A 21,452-nucleotide genomic window follows, 5' to 3' on the forward strand; every position below is an offset into this window, starting at 1 on the left:
CCAAATAATCGGTGTCAGTTACTTCAGTAATTTCAAATGCTGCAATGCTACACTATGGAAACATCTACATTTAGAAACCCTCACTGCAGCCAGAGTGTGCTTTGGGGGCCAGACTTCATCATTTTCCAGCATGGGCAATGGAGAACATTCTCCAATGTGATGAAAAGAGCACGAGACTTGGCAATAGAATGCATAAGCTAGACTCTCTTTTCTAACATTTTAACCGTAGATTATACTACTTAGGGATGTCACTAAATGCTTAAAGGTTCACAGAGTTCTTGTGAAGATTTATTAACAAGGCATTTAAAAAACTATTTTATAGTTGGGAAAATGCATATGTAAGGCAATATCACTGTATCATTCATATTTGTATTACTACGAATGCCCGAAAATACTCTGGTTATTTCCATTACCATAAGAAAACTGGAGAACATCTTTTTGTACTTGCATAGCTGTTTCTCTCTCAGTCTTTGGAAATTCTATGGCCTTCTTCATTTTCCTCCCCATGTTGCTCTTTACTCCAAGTAAACTATAACTCATGTGGCGGTTTCCCACAAATGATGCCTGACTGTCCATTTCTGGCTCTGCAAAGTGGGATTCTCTTTGCTGTAGTACCTATGCAGAGTTCCCACCATGCTGCCCTAGAAAAGAGAGGGATGGTCTCTAGCTCTTTGTGCTGGACTTGAAGAAATAGATAGCAATTAACTAACATGTATTCCTCTTCCTCATCTTCCAACCTCCCATGCCCCTACCTAATCCTTTTGGAACTCTTCCTCTCTAAACCCTATGCAGACTCAGAGTCTTCCTCAGCCCAGCACTCTCAGGAAATTATTGCCAACCTTACTTGGCTTCCAAAACCTATTGGCTCTATCTGTCTTAGTTCTTTATCTAGATAACTACTATTCGTTGTTAGTTTGTCTGCCTGTTCTTAATGTGCAAACACATTCTGCCACCCACAGTGTGACTAGTGGCTTCTCCACATCCAAATTTTGGCAATTTCTCTAAAGGGAAAGGGGACTCTGGGAGAGGAAAGGAAGTTTTTCCCCACTTTTCAGGAGCACGGGCCTTACCAGTTTAGAAGGGAAAATGGCACACCTGGAGCATGTTATTCATCTCTTTGCTGTTTACACTTTCGGCTCATAAATAAAAGTTCTGATTCTTCTTGTTGCTGAGCCATACCAGCACGTTCTTCTGAGTGGCTCTCTGAGCAATACCCAGTCGGGTATTAACTGTGGGCTGATGGCCCCTACTCATATTGCTGATCAATGATGCTAATATATATCTCCAATATTTTTCCATTTTAAACTCATTATGGTTACAGAACCTGCTGGAATGTTTGGTTAATAGCTTCCTTTTTCATTTCCTTTAATTTTTATGTTTTACCCCATATTGTTATTGACTCTCCCTATATACTTCCAGTGAAGGCTTTGGTGCAATGCCAGCTTTAGGGTATCTTTTTCCTATAGATAAGTTTCCTAAGATTCATTTCAACATTTGCTCTTCAAAAGAAGAAATCAATTCACACTTCATTAGCATTTAGAAACTGAAAAACTCATAATATTTTGGTATGGGAACACATTTTCAAAAAGTCCCAAAAGACAGAGGGAAAAAAATGCTGAAAGATACCAAGGGAAAAGCATGAGATACCAAACAGAGGCCTTCCCCCGTGCTGCATGTGTTAATGAACACCGCTCTTTCCTCTTGACCCTACAGTCCCTCATTGGCATGTTGGCATTTATTTCAAATATCCTTATGCTGTAAATTACAATTTTATAGCACCCTCTCAATGCACTCAGTTTATGTTGCATGATGATTCACTAAAATAATTACAAGAGGGACCAAAAGCATGAATGGTGGTATGAGAGGGGATGGGAGCAGAGGGAGGTGGTTGAGACAGACACTGAACACAGATTAAGATGGCCAGTTTCAAGCAAGAGGAAATGATCCTTGAAAAGGGACCCAGAAGAAAACTCATGATTTAAATATGTAATTACACAGAGGAAAAACCAGCTAAAATTGCATGCCTATATTTTGGATAAATTATAAATAAAGAGATCAAGAGGAAACTTGTATGTATGGAGTGTCTGAAATGCATCTGGAGGGATGCCTGGGTGGCTCAGTCGGTTAAGCATCCGATTCTTGGTTTCAGCTCAGGTCATGATCATGTTCATGAGCTGGAGTGCTGTGATGGGCTCTGCATTGACAGTGTGGAGCCTGCTCTGTCTCCCTCCCTTCCTCTCTCTCTCTCCCCTCCTCTCCTACTCACTCTCTATCCCTCAAATAAATAAATAAATAAATAAACTTAAAAAATTCAACTTGCCTTGTGCTAGGCACATTGTATACATCATCTTACAGAATCGTGAAGGAAGGTTTCCATCCCAAATCTGACGGTTCCCAGTGGACCCCAGGATTACAACCATGCGCTTAAAGTGGAGAGTGGTCAGTGCTCTGAATCTCAGGTCCTCTTGTCCTTTTTGGTACTGTTTCCCAAGGTGCCCAGCATCTAGAAGCTTTCCACATTCCCAGGCCCTAAATCATTCCTTCCACCCCACTCACATTTTGATCTAAATCTCCTCCTACCTAACTGGCAGCCTGGAAGGAATCTGATAAATCCAACATTGTAATTGCTGACAATTACTTATATCACTTATCCTTCCCAGGGCTGTTGGATTTTCACAGGGAGAATCCCCACAAGGCACTCTCTGACCACGAAACTTTAAGCTTACATGAAAGGCAGAGATATGTTGAGAATTATTTAGGGTCAGATAGTTTCTTACAGTGCCTCTGAAATGACATTAAGAAGGTTGCCAGCAACTTTGCCTAATTTTAGGATTAGCTAAAAGGCAGCACAATGTAGCAAAAAGATTACAGGCCTCAGATTCAGACTGCACACTCTCCACCAGCTACTCTTTGCACGAATTTAGGTGAGTTTCTTAGTTTCTCTGACACACAGTTTCTCATCTGTAAAGGAGGATAATGATATGCCTATAGCAATGAGGATTAAATGATTTGATGTTCCGTTTTAACACAACATATGCTTTCCTAAAATTTCTCATTCTGTAAAATCATATACTGAAAGATAACAGGGCTTATGAGAGAAAAGAGAGAGAAGGGAAAAAAACAAGATTGTAGGAATACTGTATAGCAGCCAAGCTGAGGGCCTTTTTCTTCCCTGCAGCAGACTTTAATCTTACCCCGTAATTCTGATTATCCCTTGCCTAGAAAAAAAAATTCATGTGAACGAACATCAGTTCATTTATATGCCTGGAAAATAGCACTCTTTAAACTGACATCATTCTCTACCAATCACACGTGAGTTAACTGATATTATAAAGCAGCTGTTGCAGAACAGACAGTATATAAAATGACTTGGGGAAAATATACATATTAGTTAGGTTTAATTTTTTCTTTGCTTCTTGATTCCTGCATAAAATTCGATACCAGAAAGAAAATTCTTTTCTTCTTCGTTTCAAGAGACAGGTTAGCAAGAACATAAGTTAGCCTGAGAAAAGGGGATTCCTAAGGAGGATTTGGTACTTTTCATATATTAGCTCTTATTAAAATATTACACAACCAGGGATGCCTGGGTGGCTCCGTCAGTTAAGCATCTGACTCTTGATTTCAGCTCAGGTCTTGATCTGATGGTTTGTGGGATCGAGCCATGCATTAAGCTTTGCACTGAGAGTGTGGAATCTACTTGAGACTCATTCTCTCTCTCTCTTTCTCTCTCTCTCTCTGCTCCTTCCCTGCTTTCTTTCTCCCTCTCTCTCAAAATAAATAAATAAACATTAAAAAAATACATTATACAACCAGCATGGCATTGGAACCAATCAATCAGAAAGATGCTGGTCTGGTGCTGGCACTGCCAAAGAGGGTCCTGCCACTCAGGTGTCATCTGTCCAGTTTCTTGGGCTTGTACAAGATCCCACGCATTCTGATGGAAGGGCCAGGGTGGTAGCTGGGTAAGGGAGAGCCACTGGAAGAATGCAGGACTGTAGGTATTTACCAATAAGTTTTCAATGTTTTATGGCATAATTTCCAACTGAGGTTAACCCTATATTTTTATCTATCAAGTCATATCTATCCTCATGACACTTGGAAACCATGGAACCAAATGGGACCAGAGTTGCCATCTGTCTACTCAGAGAGGATCACAAGGTTATTTGAACCCATCCCAGAACAGACAGCTTTACCTTCCAGGAGCATCCCCTTTCTCATCAAACCACACTTCCTCTCCAGACACTCCGATGAACGTGGACTTGATGAGGAACTCCAGGAGTTTGCTACCGTCGATGGGCTTCATAGCATCACAGAGGCCCACATGGCCCGGGCAGAGGGCATGGTGCATGTTCTGCAGCCCGTGGGCCATGGCATAGATGGCATTGATGACAAACCCCATCTTACTGTCCTGGACATAGTTTTCTTCTAAGCTTTCATTGCCTGCAACACAAAAACAGACTGCTACCAAGATTGTAATAATGAGGTCTAGGAATGCATGGTTCATTCTCAAATGCTTTTTAGGGCTCTCAGAAGAAAGAAAAGCCAAGTCCACTTGTACTTGCAACTCACTCTAATTCTATCTGCAAATAGTTTATTCAATTTTATTTTCTGAATTCAATAATGGTTTTATAACATATGAAACAAACTCCATAGAGGTGAAAATAAAGAACTTTCAAATATTGCAAGGAAATCCTTAAGGAGCAATGAAAATAACTCTTATTCTCTCTTGGCTCACAGAGATTTATATTAGAAGATTCCCTATTTCATGGTACTGAAAAAGCATTTTTAATATCCTCTTTGACAATCCACGATCTATAATAACTCAGTTTGTATATTACTTGAGCCTTGATATTTTCTTTTGATGACTCCACTAATTTTTTTATATCTAGGGCCACAAAAACCCAGAGTAAGAACTAGGTAGTATAAGTCTCTCCTTATATATAGTTGGCAGTATAGAAATATTTGAATCAGATTTGTTAATCATTAGAAACTGAGGTAAATTGTTTCCTGATGGAAAAGTCACACTACATATTCACTTTTAACTTTTACCTGTGAATTTAAAAAACCGTACAATCATTTCCACTTATGTCACAAGTGATCAAAAGTTCCCCAATTGCCAAACAAGTTGCACAAGAACAGTATTGAGTTAGATATGAGCTCCATGTCAGAAGTCTAAACTTGAGGACTTATGTTCGGATAAGAAATTCAGAAATCAACTGGATTTGCTGGAAAAACGATAACAGGTTTGAACAACAAAATCGATTTGGAATATATCACTGGCATAATTCAGAGATTGTGTACTTAGTTCCAGAAACTTACTTCTCTCTACAGTGGGCTTTCCCTCCCCTTCCCCACCCTGGACTGATAGTTTCGGGGTGGGGTGGGGGGAGGTTAAGGGTCTATGCTGTGTATGCTCCAGTTGCTGCAAGCTGGGGAAGGTGGTGAGTTCAGCTGTTGATTGGATTGAGAACAGCATGAGGCCCCTTGCACCCCCAGCCAGATGACCCTTTTGTTCCAGCCTAGATAGGCCACTGGACACTAAGGTTCCTGCCCAAGAGCAGCAGAGAAGTGAAAGAAGGGTAGAGTGCTTACAAGAGAAGGCAAAGAGCTGTGATACTGATGTTGAACTTGAGTTGGTTGAGCACCTGACTGTTGATTTTGGCTCAGGTCATGATCCAGCTGCATGAATCGACTTGGGATTCTCTCTGTCTCTCTCTCTCTCTCTCTCTCTCTGTCTCTCTCTCTCTATCTGTGTCTCTCCCTCTCTCTCTCCCCCACCCCTCCTTCCTCTCTTTCTCTCAAAAATAAGTAAATTAACTTAAAAACAAGCTTAACTACTCAAATATATTTAAAAATGTGAAAAAGATACAGTACTTGCATCTACCCTAAGTGTGAGATACAAAAATACTGGGGCCAGGCTGAAGAGGGGAAAAACTCAATTTCACCTCATCTTCCAGTGTTGCTTAGTAGGAAGTTATTAAAAATGTCATTTACTGAAGTAATATTTTCTCTGTTGAAAGGATATTTTCTGAGAGGAAATAAAGAGTAAGGCCGGTGGTTGAAATCAAACCACACAGAACAACTATAGAAAGTTATGCAAAGCAGAAAGCAAACACCCTTGTAAAAACTGCCAAGTCATTGACATAGGGTGACTTATGTCTGTCGCCCAGATCACTCAGCTCTTACTATTAGTTTCCTTTCCTTCTCTTTTATTTCCTTTTAGCATATAAAGGAAATAAATTAATGTCATCTATCTGGTGAGTTTTATTTTTTTTTAATGTTTATTTTTGATAGAGAGATACAGAGCATGAGTGGGGGAGAGACAGAGAGAGAGGGAGACACAGAATCCAAAGTAGACTCCAGGCTCTGAGCTGTCCACACAGAGCTCAGTGTGGGGCTTGAACTCATGAACCATGAGATCAAGACCTGAGCCAAAGTCGGATGCTTAATCTACTAGTGAGCCACCCAGGTGCCCCTATCTGGTGAGTTTTAAACAAGGCTTTAAACACGATTTGAAACCTCTGAGTGCTAGAGCTATATGTTAAAGCTGCTAGAATTAAAGAAGTTACCACAAATTAAAGAACAAAAAAAAAGAAAAAAGAAAAAAGAAAAAGAAAAAGAAAAGAAAAGAAAGAAACTGAGAGGCAAAATAACCTTCAATACAGGAGCCGCTTAAAGGGTCCTAGTCAATACTAAAATCACCTGCTTCAAGTGGCAGTTATCAGCGTCAATCCAGAGCAAACTATACGAAAATATAAGAATAAATCCCTGGTGTTCTTCATGGAAACTGTCTACCAGGGTCAAACCTTACGACCACTGAGTTTGTTGTTTTTGTTTGATAACTGCCATTAAAGATTTATTATATATTTAAAAAATTATGTTGGGGTCCCTAGTACAAATTTTTTAAGCCGTAGTTTATCTATTGGACATATTATACCTAAGCAATAAGGCTGTAACTGTTTTTTGGATTTCATGAAAATCAATAATTTCCTTTTGAATGTGACTTAGGGTGATCATAGGATTTACTGTCCAAACTGGGTCACTCTTGAGAGTGAGGTGATATTATTCTGGAAGCACCAGTGTGAACAGTGTAAACAGTGTAAACTGGTCAAACGGTGACATACTTCTTGAGCCACACTAGCCTCTAACTGTGTCTATTTACTGATGTTATTATGGCTAATATATTACATTTATAAAATACATGTATATATACATACATATATGTATAATAAAAAATCAGTGGACTATTGTCAATTTTAACTAATTTTACATTTATCTAATGCTAATGGGAAATATACACATTAATACTAGCTGCTATTTTTTGGATTGTTTATACAATGCTCAAAGAAAGAGTTCATGTTAATCCTGCCGTATAGACATTAGTCTCACCATTTACAAGTGAGGAAAGTGCAGTGGTATCCAAATGCCCTCCTGATCCTTGTTCTCTCTGTTACACTCTGTGGCAATGTGGTTGCAGATATAGAAATCTACAGAAAAGGCACTTTTCCGGTGACTGAGGAGAGGGCACCCTGCTGTTCACCAGCATCACTGTCAAGCTGGTCTGAGGCCTCTCCCTAGGATCCTTCCAGATGTACACAGCTGTCTCTCTGACTAGAAGTACTGACACCTAATCTTCTTATGGCAGAGTCTAGAACAAAGAAGCCCATCCTGTTAATATTTAGCCTACAGGGAGCCAGGAGGCTAGGCACATGTTTTTCAGGAAATATTTGTAATTCACACCCCTTTCCAAAATAAACACCAACAGCTTGTGTGCCTGTGTAATTCTGAAGTGAGTGCATGCACTTCCCTACCCTGAAAGTCCACTGGGTCTGCACATGGAGGAGAGTTCAGGAAGAACTCTGTCTCCAGCTACTACCCCAGCTCAGTATGAACTAGCATTTGGGAAGGTGCAACATTAGAGTCAGAAAATTGTCTGGCCTTTACAGGACCATTTTCTTTGCCATAGCAACTGTCTCAGGTAATGTTGCAGGGATCTATCACTGAACAAACAGAATATGTCACAGGTTTTCCTGTTCCCCCCAAATCCTGTATTTTCATGACCAGTGAATAGAGAATCCAAACTAATAATATTGTCACTTGGTGGGAAGGTGGAAACACTGTGGTTCCCTGAGGTTTAGTGCCTTTTCATAGCACTAGTCTCAGTTTTTAGTGAAAAGGGGATTTTATGATTCATTTTTCTGTGGTGCATTAACTGTTATAGACCACCAGGGTATCATTAAATCATTACCTTTTCTAATACACTAAATGGAATAAAATAATTGTAGTTGCCTGTGTTTATTTACCTTCAAAAGAATACCTGTCTAACTACTTGAGTGGATTGTGCAAATAGCTGCCTTGATTCTAAGCAGTAATCTTGTTCTTATTGCTAAAGTACAACAAGGACTACAAATTGCTGCTTGAATGAGGCAGCACACAGGGCCTCCACGGGGGGTAGGAACTGACTGTGGAGTTTCTGAAAACATAGTGGTCAGGAGAAGGGTCAGTGATTCTATCTGCTGCCATGTAGGATGGTCATTCTGAAGAGCCATGTAGCAGAAAGAACTCTGCACCAGGCCTATGAGCACCTGCAACCCAGAGGCAGTTCTGCTAGAACACATCAACAGTGCATTTCTAACAAGCCAAGGAACTTAGATAAGGGTCTAGACCTCCTTGGGTCTCGGTTTCCCAATTAAAGAAAAATGCCACAAGTGTATCAGATTGTCTGTCTGAAGATCTTTTGCCCTTCTGAAGTCTCTATGCTTTGCTTTTCCAATTCTACATTTACTAGTACTTGGTAAAGCCATTCATATAGCTTATCTTTTTCTTCTTTTTTTTTTTTTTTTACTGTTTACACAACTATATAAGATAGGTTTTATTATCACTGCTTTACACATATGAAGACTAAAGTTAAGTCACAATTGAGGAGAAACATCCCTCTTCCCCTTTAATTAATGCTTCTGTTGAAGAAACTCTCTACTAAGTAGCACCTCAGGTCTTTGACTCACCTAAAGGGAAGAGAAGAGTGATTTGTTTTACAGGTGTACTGAAAACAAGAAACTGGGCATGCTCAGCTCAACCCTTTGCTCTCTCATTTGAAACCAATAACCTGATAGTACTCAAAAGATTCTGGTTAGTTCTCAGGCTTGGGAAGATGTGGGTTGTCATTGTGCAGCCCTGCCAGCAGGACAGATGGGTTAACCTCTCCAGTTCCAGGATCAAGTAGTGAAAAGTCTGTCTTGGCCACATATCTAATCTATGTCCCTAATCTGGTTGGGTTTTCTGTTTTTCAGTTAGTTTTTTGTTAACTTTAAAAAAAATTAGTTGAGATATGTATAACTCACATGTGATAAGGTATAGGCATCTTTACTATACAGATCAATAAATGTTTACAGAAGTCCATACCCATGTAACTGCTTGCTGCCCATGACTTAGAGCATGTTTGGAAGGCTTTCATTTATTTAAAGTTTACTAAATTCATCCCAGCAATGTTTGTAAGTTTTCAGTAGGCAGAACCTAGGTATTTCATTTTTATTATACTGGAATGATCAGTATATTTGAAAAAATTTTAAAGTTATTTATTGCCAGTGTGTAGAAATACTCTTGATAGTTGCATTTTTGTCTTGTGTCCTGCAAGCTTGCCAAATTAATTTATTAATTCTATTTTTAATAAATTCTTTTGAGTTGTCTAGTTATACCATCAGATTACTAATAAAACATATTTTATCCTCATCTGTTTAACTCTTGGGCCTACTTCTTAGTTGGCTCAAATTTGGGAAGGAAGTATATTGTCTGTCCTACAAAAGTCCCAGCTGGTAAGCACAGAGACAGTGGCCTCCAGAGCTGGACCTGGTCCCTGCCAAGTGGCACTATGCAGGCAAGTCTCAGCTTTATCCAACTGCTAGAGAAGTCTCATGACAGACAAGACATTTGTTAGCAAAAACAATCAGTTTTATATTTATTTTTCTCTGAGTTTTTAATAATACTGTCCCAGTTTGAATGCCCAAAGTGAAAAGATAAAAAAAATAGATAGAATGTTGAACTCCAATAGGGTATTTTTATTGTGGCTGCTCTATTTCATTAGAATCCCACCACTATGCATAAATCTGGTCATGTTGCCCTTTCCAATATAAACCCTCAGCATTAACTTCAACTTAAAAAGAGACAAAACAAGCATTCTTGTACCCCATCATAAAACAAGGAAGTATTTTGGGAAACAGTGGTACACATAACTGTCCTGGAGAAAACATTCTTATGATTTCTTGGCATTTGTAGCTCTGCACTGCCTCTCTATCTGAAAGTATTATATACTCAATACATAATTGGATATAATCTCAATTCAGATCAAAATAGAAAGGGCTGTATTGTTTTATATTGGTAACATATCAAGCAAAGAAAAGAAAATTCATATTCCTTTAAATGACCCAAATATTAGATTAATTGAAGGAAGATTAATCAGGTCATTTTAAAAATAATGACCTCAAAGGAATAACATGCCCTCAATTTTTCTTGAAGACCCGGGCTGTTAAATTTTCCTTATGCTTTATGCTTTTCCAGAGATGAGATGAGATGATGAGATTTACAACTGTCTAGGCTTGTCCATGCTCAAGTCTAGGATCTGTGAATTTGTGTTTCCTCTGACTCTATATTTTCCTCTTTTCCCTAAAAAGTTTTCTCTGCTCACATCACAGAAAAATATGACCCCTCCATTATTTTCTGCTCAGTTTATTAAAATGTAAATTAACTCCTATGGAGGATGGAAGAGAAGAAAAGAAAGTTCATTTAATCGAGCATATGTTATTATTAGTTGAATTTCTATTGCTTAAATGCCCTTGGTTTTAACATATGTGAGCAGTACAGACATTTTTCTAAATACGCTATCACAATCTATTGTTAACAAAGAAACCCTCCACTTACATGACACATGAACAGCAGGCTCCCTGCAAATTGATGATAATATATGGTAAGCCTTCAATTCCCCAAAAACACAATTGCATTTTAGCTAGTTTTTATGTCAAATAATTGTGGTATCTATGAAAAACAAATGAGCACAATCGCTGCTGTGTTTAAGTGATGCTGGGGATCAGTCAGTAACATTTAGTTGAACCACAGGGATAGTTCAGACAAAATGAGGGAATCTTGCCATGTGCCTTTGCCTTTATTATTGATCTGGCAAAAAAAATCGTTGTCATGGAGTTATAGACCACTCCCCCTGGAGTAACTAATCTTTGCCGGTCTGCAGTAAACATTTGGCAGGTAATCAGAGAGATAAAGTATATTACAGAGAGCTAGCTGCTTTAACCACCATGGGAAGTTAGAGTGTGGTTAAAATTTCTGGAACCAACTCTCTTCTCAACAACCTGCTGAGTCAGAATCCTTGCCTATTCCTCTGGACCTCTATCAAACTTTAAGAAGGCATATCTATGCTCATAGCACCACTTCTACTTTTTTATGGGTGATGGGAAATGTGGTTTCTTTTACATATGTAAGGGAGTTCCATGATTTAATGGTGTTCTGACCTATTTTGAGTTCCTTTCAATGGTTTGTCCTTTTAAAGTACCTCTAGTTTTGTGTTGCAGCATTTGGATTAAACTAATATGTTAGGGTGGATTTTGCAAAAGTACAAGAGCTACTTGTAAATATTTCACTGATCTCTGACTTATTTAATTAGGGCCTAACAGCATTTTCTGTTAGCCAATATAGAGTCTTATTTATTACAAAAAAATTATAAAATTATATGACATTAGTATTTGAATTCTACTTTTATAATTGACTTCTTATTAATATAATACAAAATCTATAACTGAATAAAATACCAAACATAAAAATGTATACTTTGGGACATATTAAAGAATTTCATATCCTTCAGCCTTTTCCTAGGAATTTATATCCCAAGTGGATAAGTTGGGAGCCTGGAATAGAAGCCTGTCATGTTCTAAACAGACTCTGGGGTTTAAATATAGGTCATAAGGTTTATTGCCATGCCTCTACTATTTAAGAATGAAATATACTATGGATTTTAATTCAGGGTTCATCTTTACAGGTCACCATCAGTGGATATTTTATGTTGATATTTTAAGTAGACAACAGCCTATGTAGACAACCACTCTATCTGTCCCAAAGTTGCAATTACTGAAATTTCTTGAGTGGCATTCTGGTGTGGTGTCTCCCAACAGCATTTCTTAAAAGAATTGAATTTGGAATTCCTAAGGCCCCAATAAGAACTCATGGCTAGTGAGATTTTAGTCAATATGTGTCACAGAAATTGGAAGAGTAGTTTCTAAGATTAATGTTGTCAAGAGCACATAGGAGAAGAATTCTTAGCAGGGTCTGTTAATAAAACAAATACAGAGTACAGACTTTATGCAAATCTGCTTGGATGTCAACTGCTCTGCTCAGGTTATAAACGGCATATTTATAGAAACAAGAAAGCCAAATATAGATTCTATAAGAAGGACCTCTTTGAGAGGCCACAGGGCAGATCTGAATCTATTAAAATTATATTCAGAACTGGAATATAAGCACTATACTCTAGTTGGCCAAATTGTTTCTCATGAAGTATAAGTTAAAAATTTTAAAATAGCTGTATGTGAACCAAGGTTGAACAAATAAACAAGAGTATGGCAGATGGTAGAAGCCAATTTTATCACAGTTGGAGTCAGAGGTTATAGATAAGCCTCGGCATAAATATACCAGTGGTATTGGAATCATACTGAAGGCAACAGGATGAATTTAATTTCAGCTTAATATAGATATTGATAAGTTTATATAGAAATAATTATATATATATATTCAAGTGTAGACTGGTATACATNGGAGCCTGCTTCAGATTCTGTGTCTCCCTCTCTCTCTGACCCTCCCCCACTTGCACATGCACTCTCTCAAAAGTAAATAAACATTAAAAAGAGAAATCCCTACTCATATACAATAATTATTAAATTTTAAAAAATTAAATGGTGGAGAAGAGACAAATCTATACAGAAGAATTACAAAAATTCTGCCCTCAAGAAGGTAGAGAATAATTCCCCATCCTTTAAGTGTGGGATACACTTAGTGACTTGATTTCAAAGAGTACAGCATTAAAAGCACAATAAAAAGAGAGATCTGATAAACACCACCTTAACCAGACGATCAATGTTAAAATAATTGGTAATAAATTGATAGGGTGTACTCTTGTTTTGTAATGTTTATTTATTTTTGAGAGAGACAGAGTGCGAGTAGGGGAGGGGCAGAGAGAGAAGAAGACACAGAATCTGAAGCCGTCTGTTAGCACAAAGCCCAATACAGGTCTCAAAACCACAAACCATGAGATCATGACCTGAGCTGAAGTTGTATGTTTAACTGACTGAACCACAAAGGTGCATCCCCCTTAACCCCCCATAGGGTTTACTCTTATTATGTTGTATGGAGAAAGACACATCACCTCTGTGATCTTCCTCTCCAAACCCATAATCCCAATCTGACTATGAGAAATATGTCAGTCAAAGTCAACTTTAGGAACACTCTACAAAATACCTGACTAGAACTCCTAAAAACTGTCAAGGTCATCAAAACCAAGAGAAGTTCAATAATTGTCACAACTGAGAGGAGTCGAAGGAGACAAGATAAAAGAATATAATTTGATATCCTGGATGGGATATTGGAGTAGAAAAAAGAAAACTGATGAAATATGAAAAAATGCGGAGTTCAGTTAATAATACTGTGCCAATGTTGGCTCATTAATTTTGGCAAAAGGTAACGTATGGAATTTCACAACAGGAGAAACTGAGTGTAGTGTGTATAAGAACTCCCAGATATAAATTTTCAACTTTTATTCAAAAATATATATATATTGTCTTACCCACCTCACAATGACTTATGAAATTGGTGATATTATTATGTCCATCTTACTAACAGAAAATCCAGGGACTAGTGGGTTGAATAACTTGTCCAAGATCATACAGCTGGATAATGGTGGTGACTAGCCTGACACTCAACTGGTATGATTCCCAAGTTCTCATTCTTAAGTATTATGTTGCTCTGTGTCTTGCTTAGATGTAATCCAAGAGTGATATTTTACTCAGCAGGCTCATGGAAAGATGTGGCATTGCCACCACATTAATAAATGTTTGTGTGTGCAAAATAAAGTTTGTCTGTGATTGTAGATTATGTAATCTATAAAGAGAATATCCACATATTTCATCACACAGTGAGATCACCATGATTTATTTCACACGGAAAATGTTGATATAGAGGCAGAATATTTTACATAGCCCTTTCATATAGATATTCCACACATTTACTACATAAAATTAAAAACAACAGACAAAAATTGTTTGGAAAGAAACACGCCACTAGGGGCACCTGGATGGCTCTGTCGATTAAGCGCCCGACTTCGGCTCGGGTCATGATCACACGGTTCATGGGTTCGAGCCCTGTGTCGGGCTCTGTGCTGACAACTAGCTCAGAGCCTGGAACCTGCTTCAGTTTCTGTATCTCCCTCTCTCTCTGACCCTCCCCTGCTCACGCTGTCTCTCTCTCTCTCTCAGAAATAAATAAAACATTTAAAATTTTATGAAAAGAAAAGAAACACAGCACTAAAAATCAATATTCTAGATTCTATGACCTTCAGAATGACCTAGTCACAAGAAACTATTAACTGGTTTCCCAGGGTCATATCTGAGTTCCCCCAGACTATTCCAGGGTCAATCCTTCTGGACATAATTGTTGTCCATGCACTTAGCTGGAAGTGCATGCACTTTCTCTTCTGGGGGAAATTAACCATAGAGCTTAAGTTAAGAAAATAATTAAACAAGTGTCTCTTGAGGCAGGCATATCATCTTGGTTGGTAATAAACAGTTTGGAAGTCGCAGGATAAGGACAAACTTAGAGGAATCTCTACTGTACCATAAGGAACTCTCTCAAGCAACACCCATGCTTTGTGCCTGTAGTTAACCTACTGCTTACCTAAACTACTGGGGTCAAGTCTTTGCAAACTGACCTTGCTCAAACTTATCAACACATACTCATCAAAAATGCATTGGAAGAACATATGGAATTTAGCATTGCTGGGCCAGTATTTCTGTTGACTGTGGGACTTTTTTAGTGCTTTATGGGAATTTTGCTTTCTAGGATGCCAGGTGCTACACCATTTTTGGATGATGCCTCAATCATGGGATTCAGTTCTACTGAAGTAATTGGGCAACGTATCAAGATTTTTCCCTCATGGCTTCTAGTTATTCTTGGATAAGGGTATATGAGACAAACACAAATGTGGTCAAGATGATTCTTCACCTACACTTATTCCTTGCTCATTTTTGTACCCAATGTAGACTTTTTCTTGTGTAGCAAAGCCAGTTATTTTCACTTAGTATTTGGAATTCGCCGTGTATATGCTCAGGAATATATGTGTACCTCACCACCCCTTAATGAATCTATTCGATTCGATTCTCAAAACCATATAAACAAGTGTCCAAATCTAGAGAGAAGGAGGAGCACGCTAACCACTAAGGTTCAAAATTGAGATAGCAGAAATAATGGACAGCATTAGTCATTACCAAGACGAGATTGAAGGAATGAGCAACGGATACCTGAACCTCATCATAAAGGTAGGAGAAGTCTAGGCTGATGTACTAAATTTATACCAAAGCCTGTATAATTTGAGGATAATGTTGGATTTAGGTGTAAAATTGAGTGATAGTAGTACTCTTTCTCACTGTGTGTGTGTGTGTGTGCGCGTGCACACACGTGCACATATTCCCTTGCATGTGCTTGCACATGCATTGAGGTAAATAGCTACATGTGTGCATTCAAAGTATTGTACTATTTTGAGGCCTGATATTCTGAAGCATTCTTCAAATGAACTTAACATAAAAAAAGGAATCCTCCTTTTTCTTAACACAAGGCATGCTATGTTGTCACAATACTATGAGTGAGGTTAAAAATATGGCATTAATCTCCCTTTGCTGATTTCTTTCATAGCTAGGAACAAAAAGTCAGAAGTGGAGATTAATAACACCCTTAACAAGGGATAAAAAAGTAAATGTAGGGATTATTTTGGTGAGAAATGAGCACTGGAACAAAGGATTATATATTCTTCTATATATGCTCAGAAATAGCTGGGAAGGATAAACCGGGGAAGAGATTGATCAGCATGACACTGCCACATTAATCAAATATGACAGCTGCTTCTAGTGGTGAGGTCAACAGGAAACCCATTAAAAACATCTTCTCTAAGAACATTTCGCATTGATTTTTAAGTTGTGCCCCCTGAAAGATCTCAGAACTATAAAGTGAAGGCAGCAGTAATTTCTCTTTCCTCTGCAACTGCTGAATCAGAATCACCAGGTAAGTCTACAACTGCTCATGTAGACTATAAGAGCATAAACATGTATTTTTTAAGTTAGATTAGACCAGTAGAAAAAGCTTGTTTTGTGTACAAGGGATACTGTGGTTATTGGTGAGTTTCCATTGACCCTGGCTTCCTTGAATGTGATAAAGTCACAGGTTAGCTTTTATGCAAAGAGTAAGGATAGCTAGGGGGCCATTGTGCTGCCAGAAGTCCATCCACCACAACACATCTCCTATTTCTACTGTCAATTACAAAGCCACCATCATATTGTCAGAATAAACTCTATCTACAATGGAAGCACACCATGCTTTTTTCCATGCAGTAATAAGAGTTATTTGGATAATTGTCTTCTACCTTATCTCATTATTTCTCATAGTGAATGACCGACAGCTCAGGAGTAGGATCACGGTCTAACTGAGGCTTGATTCTTATTGATGGTGACTAGAATACACTTGAGAACATTCAAAAGGAAACCTGATGTGATTACTATAAGTTATTACTTGAGATTATTGAATAAAAACTCTAAAATAAGTGAAGTGTTTATTTAATACATTAGTCAAATTAGGAGCTCTCAATATCTGTAAAAATAAAATAAGAAGCTATGTATAAATGAATGTTGGGAAGTTCAGGCAATTATTTCAGTCTGAAGTAGTAAGTGAGAAAGTTCTTCAAATCTCTTAAAAGAACCAAAATTATCTTCTATTTTAAGCTTGTGAACTGAGTGTTGTAGGAAGTAAATTGTTTAAGGCTCATATCCATTCGATTTTCTGAGGGGATAAAGATACCTGGAATAATGGGAATTTTTAATATATTTTAAAATAAAATTTTCATGATAAAGCAAGCTTCCGTATTCATTTAACAGAATAAGAATTTAATACTGTGGTGACTGCATTCTCATTCTGAAAATCACTCAGCCATTCATGGTATACATCCCATATGTTGAGTTCTGTGCTGCTTGTATATCTTAAAGACTCAAATTGTGCAGACCCAACTCTAAGGACAAGAATTTAATCAATCACTGTAAAATTCCAGGGAGGTTTCATGCAGGAGGTTGGACATAAGGCTTTCATTAAGCATGCATAAGAGTTAAAAAAGGAGAAAGAGGAGGGAGGGGCTTCTTGATAGCAATATTGACAGAGATACAAATACACAGTGTGGAGGAAACAGTAAAAACCTAAGCCTTTATTAACTTGGCTAATAAAGATACCAATAATACTAACTGTTATTTGTTGAACTTTAAGTAGCCAGTCAGAGAGTTTTAGATGAAACAACAAGGCAAAGGAAGTCCCAGTAGGCTTTCAGTACTGAAACCTCAGGCTTCTTTCTGGCACTATCACTCCTTTTTAAAACTTATCTCCTAGATGATTGTCCAGTTCTCATGACTATTGAAACATGTACAAACCCATGAGTCTTACTCTAACTCAGTGACACACATGAGGTCCTGAGGAAGATAGGTAAGCTAAGCAGGCAAACAAAGCAAAGTTAATATTTTCTTCTAGGTAGTTGGGGCTTCGACCTCAAATCAAATTCAGAATTATACAACCTGGGCTAGGACACATAAAAGCCTTGTTAAGTCTGAGATTATTGGGCCCAAGTAATTTCAACCCTGCTCCATCCTTTCCATGTCCATTCGATTCAAATTTTTCTGCTCTCCAAATTTTCAAACATTGAGCTTGGATTATATCACCACTGAGAAAGTCAATTTACAGAATACCTGACAGAGCCCAGTAAAATGGGGCTTTTTCTTCCATGGTAAAAATATACCAGCAACTGGATAAAGAAATTATGGCACACCTAGACAATGGTATATTATTCAGTAGTAAAAGAAAATAACTATTAAGACATGAAGGGACATGGAGGACATTTAAATTACTAAGTGAAGGAAGCTTATATAAAAAAGGCTACATGCTATGTGATTCCAACTAACTAAGTGACATTCTGGAAAAGGCAAAACCATGGGGATGGTAAAAAGGTAAGTAGTTGCTAGGGGCTGAGGTGGATAGGGAGGGATGAATAAACAGAGCATAGAGAATTTTGAGGACAATAAAAATACTCTATATGATACTATAATGGCAGATATGGGTCATTATACATTTGTCCAAACCCATGGAATATACAACACAAAGAGTGAGATAAATTATAGACTTTGGATCATAATAATAGGTCAGTGTAGATTCATAAATCATAACAAATGTACCACTCTGCTGGTGGGGGGTGTTGATACTAGGAGAGGCCATGCATTGATGTGGGAAGGTAATAAATAGGAAATCTGTGTACCTTCCTCTTAATTTTGCTGTCAATCTGAAATTGCTTTAAAAATAAAGCTGTACAAAATAAATGCTGTACACAAGGAGTATTGCCTGGGTTGCCATATCACACGCCTCTGGAAGGTATAATTATCAGAGAATGTAATGATAGTGGTACCCCTAGAGTTCTGCAATGTCAAAGTTCTTCCTGGAACTAGGGAAAGGGTTAGTTAAATAAATTAAGCAGGAAAGGGGGAATCCATGTTGGGATCTTGGAAACAAAAAGTTATGGAGGAGCCATGTAGACATCTATAATCTAACAGTGGCTAGAGATGGTCTTTCTTTCTTTCTTTCTTTCTTTCTTTCTTTCTTTCTTTCTTTCTTTCTTTAATTTATTGAGCAAGCACATGAGCATGAGCAGGAGAGGGGCACAGGAAGAGGGAGAGAGAGAATCTCAAGTAGGCTCCACCAGTGTGGAACCCAACATGGGGCTCAATTCCACAGCCATGAGATCATGACTTGAGCTGAAATGAAGAGTGAGAAGCTTAACTGACTGAGCCACCCAGGTGCCCCAAGATGGTATGTTTTTAATGCGCAAGTTCCAGGGCAGGACAAGTTTTTAAGGAACTGTAGTTAAGGAGCTGCTAGTGAAGGTACTTAAACACAGAAATATATCCAGTTAAGTACTGGATTGGAGAAATGATAAAGCTGGGAATTCAAGACTGGGAGGAGCAAAGGTGATTCTTGTTGAGTTGAGAGATGTAGCAGATACCATTGGTGCCTGACCCAGATCACATTTCCCAGCTAGAGTACTCATAGCCCTGATATGCTGATAATCCNGAAATGCCTCATCAGGAAGGCTGCACTCCTCACCACTTCTCCTGCCTGCTAGAACAACTCAGCCAAATGACTGACTGATTCTAAAATTCAAAAGATGTCCCCCTTGGTAATTCTGTGGTCAATCTGTATTCCAGAGCATACTTGTTGGATCGAACTGAAACTTCTCTCCAGCTGAGAAATTGCTAGCTTAACCCGCAGCCCTATCCTGATTCCTTTCCTTTCATTCTCTTGAGAATGCAACTCAATAAATCATTAGCAAAAGAATTTCTGCTTTACACTTTGCCTCTCAGGAACTCAAACTAGTTAGGATAGGTAGCCTGGAATCCACTAGACCATAGTTAATAGACTCAAGATTCTAAAAATCTTTCCAACTTCCTCATTCCACATCAGAATTGACTGTGAGCCACTTTTCTCAATCCTATCAGCTTTGAACCCTTTTAAAGTATCTGCTAAAATGCAAATTCCTGGCCTTTGTCATATCCACTAAAAAAGTGTCATCATTGTGAGGCCCAGAGCATTCTGGGAGAATCTCGTGCACTTTAAAGATTAATAGTGATGCCCCAGGGCTTAGAGTAGGAAGAAGTTTATGATAGAAATCAGATGGGTGGACAAATGAAGAGAAGTAGACTGCAGGAGCTAGGCACCAGGCTGAAGCAGAAGTTGAGGGTTGAATACATAGCTAACACAATGTAATGCAAATAAGAGGAAACTCAGTAGGGAAAAGGACTTTCCCTGAGAGGATTCAGAGCTTGGAAATATCTACTAGAGAATTATGTGTTCTTTATGAGTTTTCTGTCACTTCCTCAACCCTTTAGGGATCCCCCTTATAAAGTGAAGATAGTGACTTCTACTTAACAACTTATATGTATGTCATGGAGATAGACCCAAACAAGGTTCTAGGTGTTTTAAACTAGTTGAAAGAAGGGGTATTATATAAACACAAGTGTTAACACCATTGATACCTTCCTGGATGGGTTTTAAAACCACAGCCAACTTCTGAAACATTATAATATTCATGAAGCTATAACAAAGTTCAAGAGGCATCAGATTTAATCTTCAAAATGTCAGTCAATGAAAGGGATTTCTTATTCAATTTCTAAATTATTCCTAACTTAAGGCAGATAGTACCTACAGGATTTCCATAACTGGAGTCTCATATTTGCTTTAAGGGTAAAACTGCATAATGGATAAGTTTTCTCATTAAATTTTGGCTGAATTTCAAAGAGAAAAAAGCCTTTCAAATGAAGAAAAATTCTTTACACAGGAATTCAAGCAAAGATGAAGTCTGGTCATATATCACCAAGACTGTGGAATGGTCTTGGGCTGACAGAGAATAAGGTTGTCAAGACAAAGGCCTCAAGCTTATGGCGATTTATTAGTGGGAAACAAGGCATCATGGCACACTAATAGCACGTGAAAATGCAGGCAATGACACATCAGGTACTTTTCACCACATATAACCATTCCGGTACAGCATACCCACTTTCCCTAGAACTCTTCCACAGCTAGCAAGACATAAGCTGGTGAGAAGCATGTATGAGACAGAATAGCAGAGTTTTCATTCTGGTCTTAGCTTATTCATACTGACCAATGTAACTGTAACTCAGTAATTATGGCTTTGACTTCTCTAAATATATCCAGAAAAAAATAATAGGGTCCACTTTCTAGATACTGTACAAGAAAATTTACATGGTATTCGTATTGTTTACCTCTGCACCAGATAGCAATGCTTCTGTGTCCAGTTTCCTCATCTTAAACAATAATTTAGATTCTAATTATGCCCAGATGTTTATATTAAAGATCATCCATAGGTTGAGAATGAGGCCACTCAGTTATCCATGACTGTCACTAGCATTCTGGAGATCCACAAGGATGACTAAAGAGTCCAACATTCTGGTCACTGGTTTTCACTTTCTCATTCCCCAAACCTCACATTGGAGCTAGTAATTGGGGCCAGATGTACCTGTGTATTTCACTTCTTTACCTCTGTTCATTCTTATTAGCAATTCTAATTATCAGTGAAATGGCTGAAGGAGAAG

The 21,452-nt window shown here is 38.1% G+C and overlaps 1 protein-coding gene across 1 annotated transcript in view; it reads right to left on the reverse strand.

Annotated features, from left to right (window-relative positions):
* Positions 1-21,452, reverse strand: part of GRM1 (glutamate metabotropic receptor 1) — a 398,454-nt gene that overhangs the window by 63,851 nt on the left and 313,151 nt on the right. The window contains exon 4 of the mRNA XM_077776070.1: positions 4,194-4,440. Within this exon, the coding sequence (XP_077632196.1) occupies positions 4,194-4,440 (247 nt within the window). The remainder of the gene's footprint in view (positions 1-4,193; positions 4,441-21,452) is intronic.

The sequence above is a fragment of the Crocuta crocuta genome, unplaced genomic scaffold (genome assembly GCF_008692635.1).
Source record: "Crocuta crocuta isolate KB4526 unplaced genomic scaffold, BGI_CrCroc_1.0 scaffold25, whole genome shotgun sequence".
Classification (NCBI taxonomy): domain Eukaryota; kingdom Metazoa; phylum Chordata; class Mammalia; order Carnivora; family Hyaenidae; genus Crocuta; species Crocuta crocuta.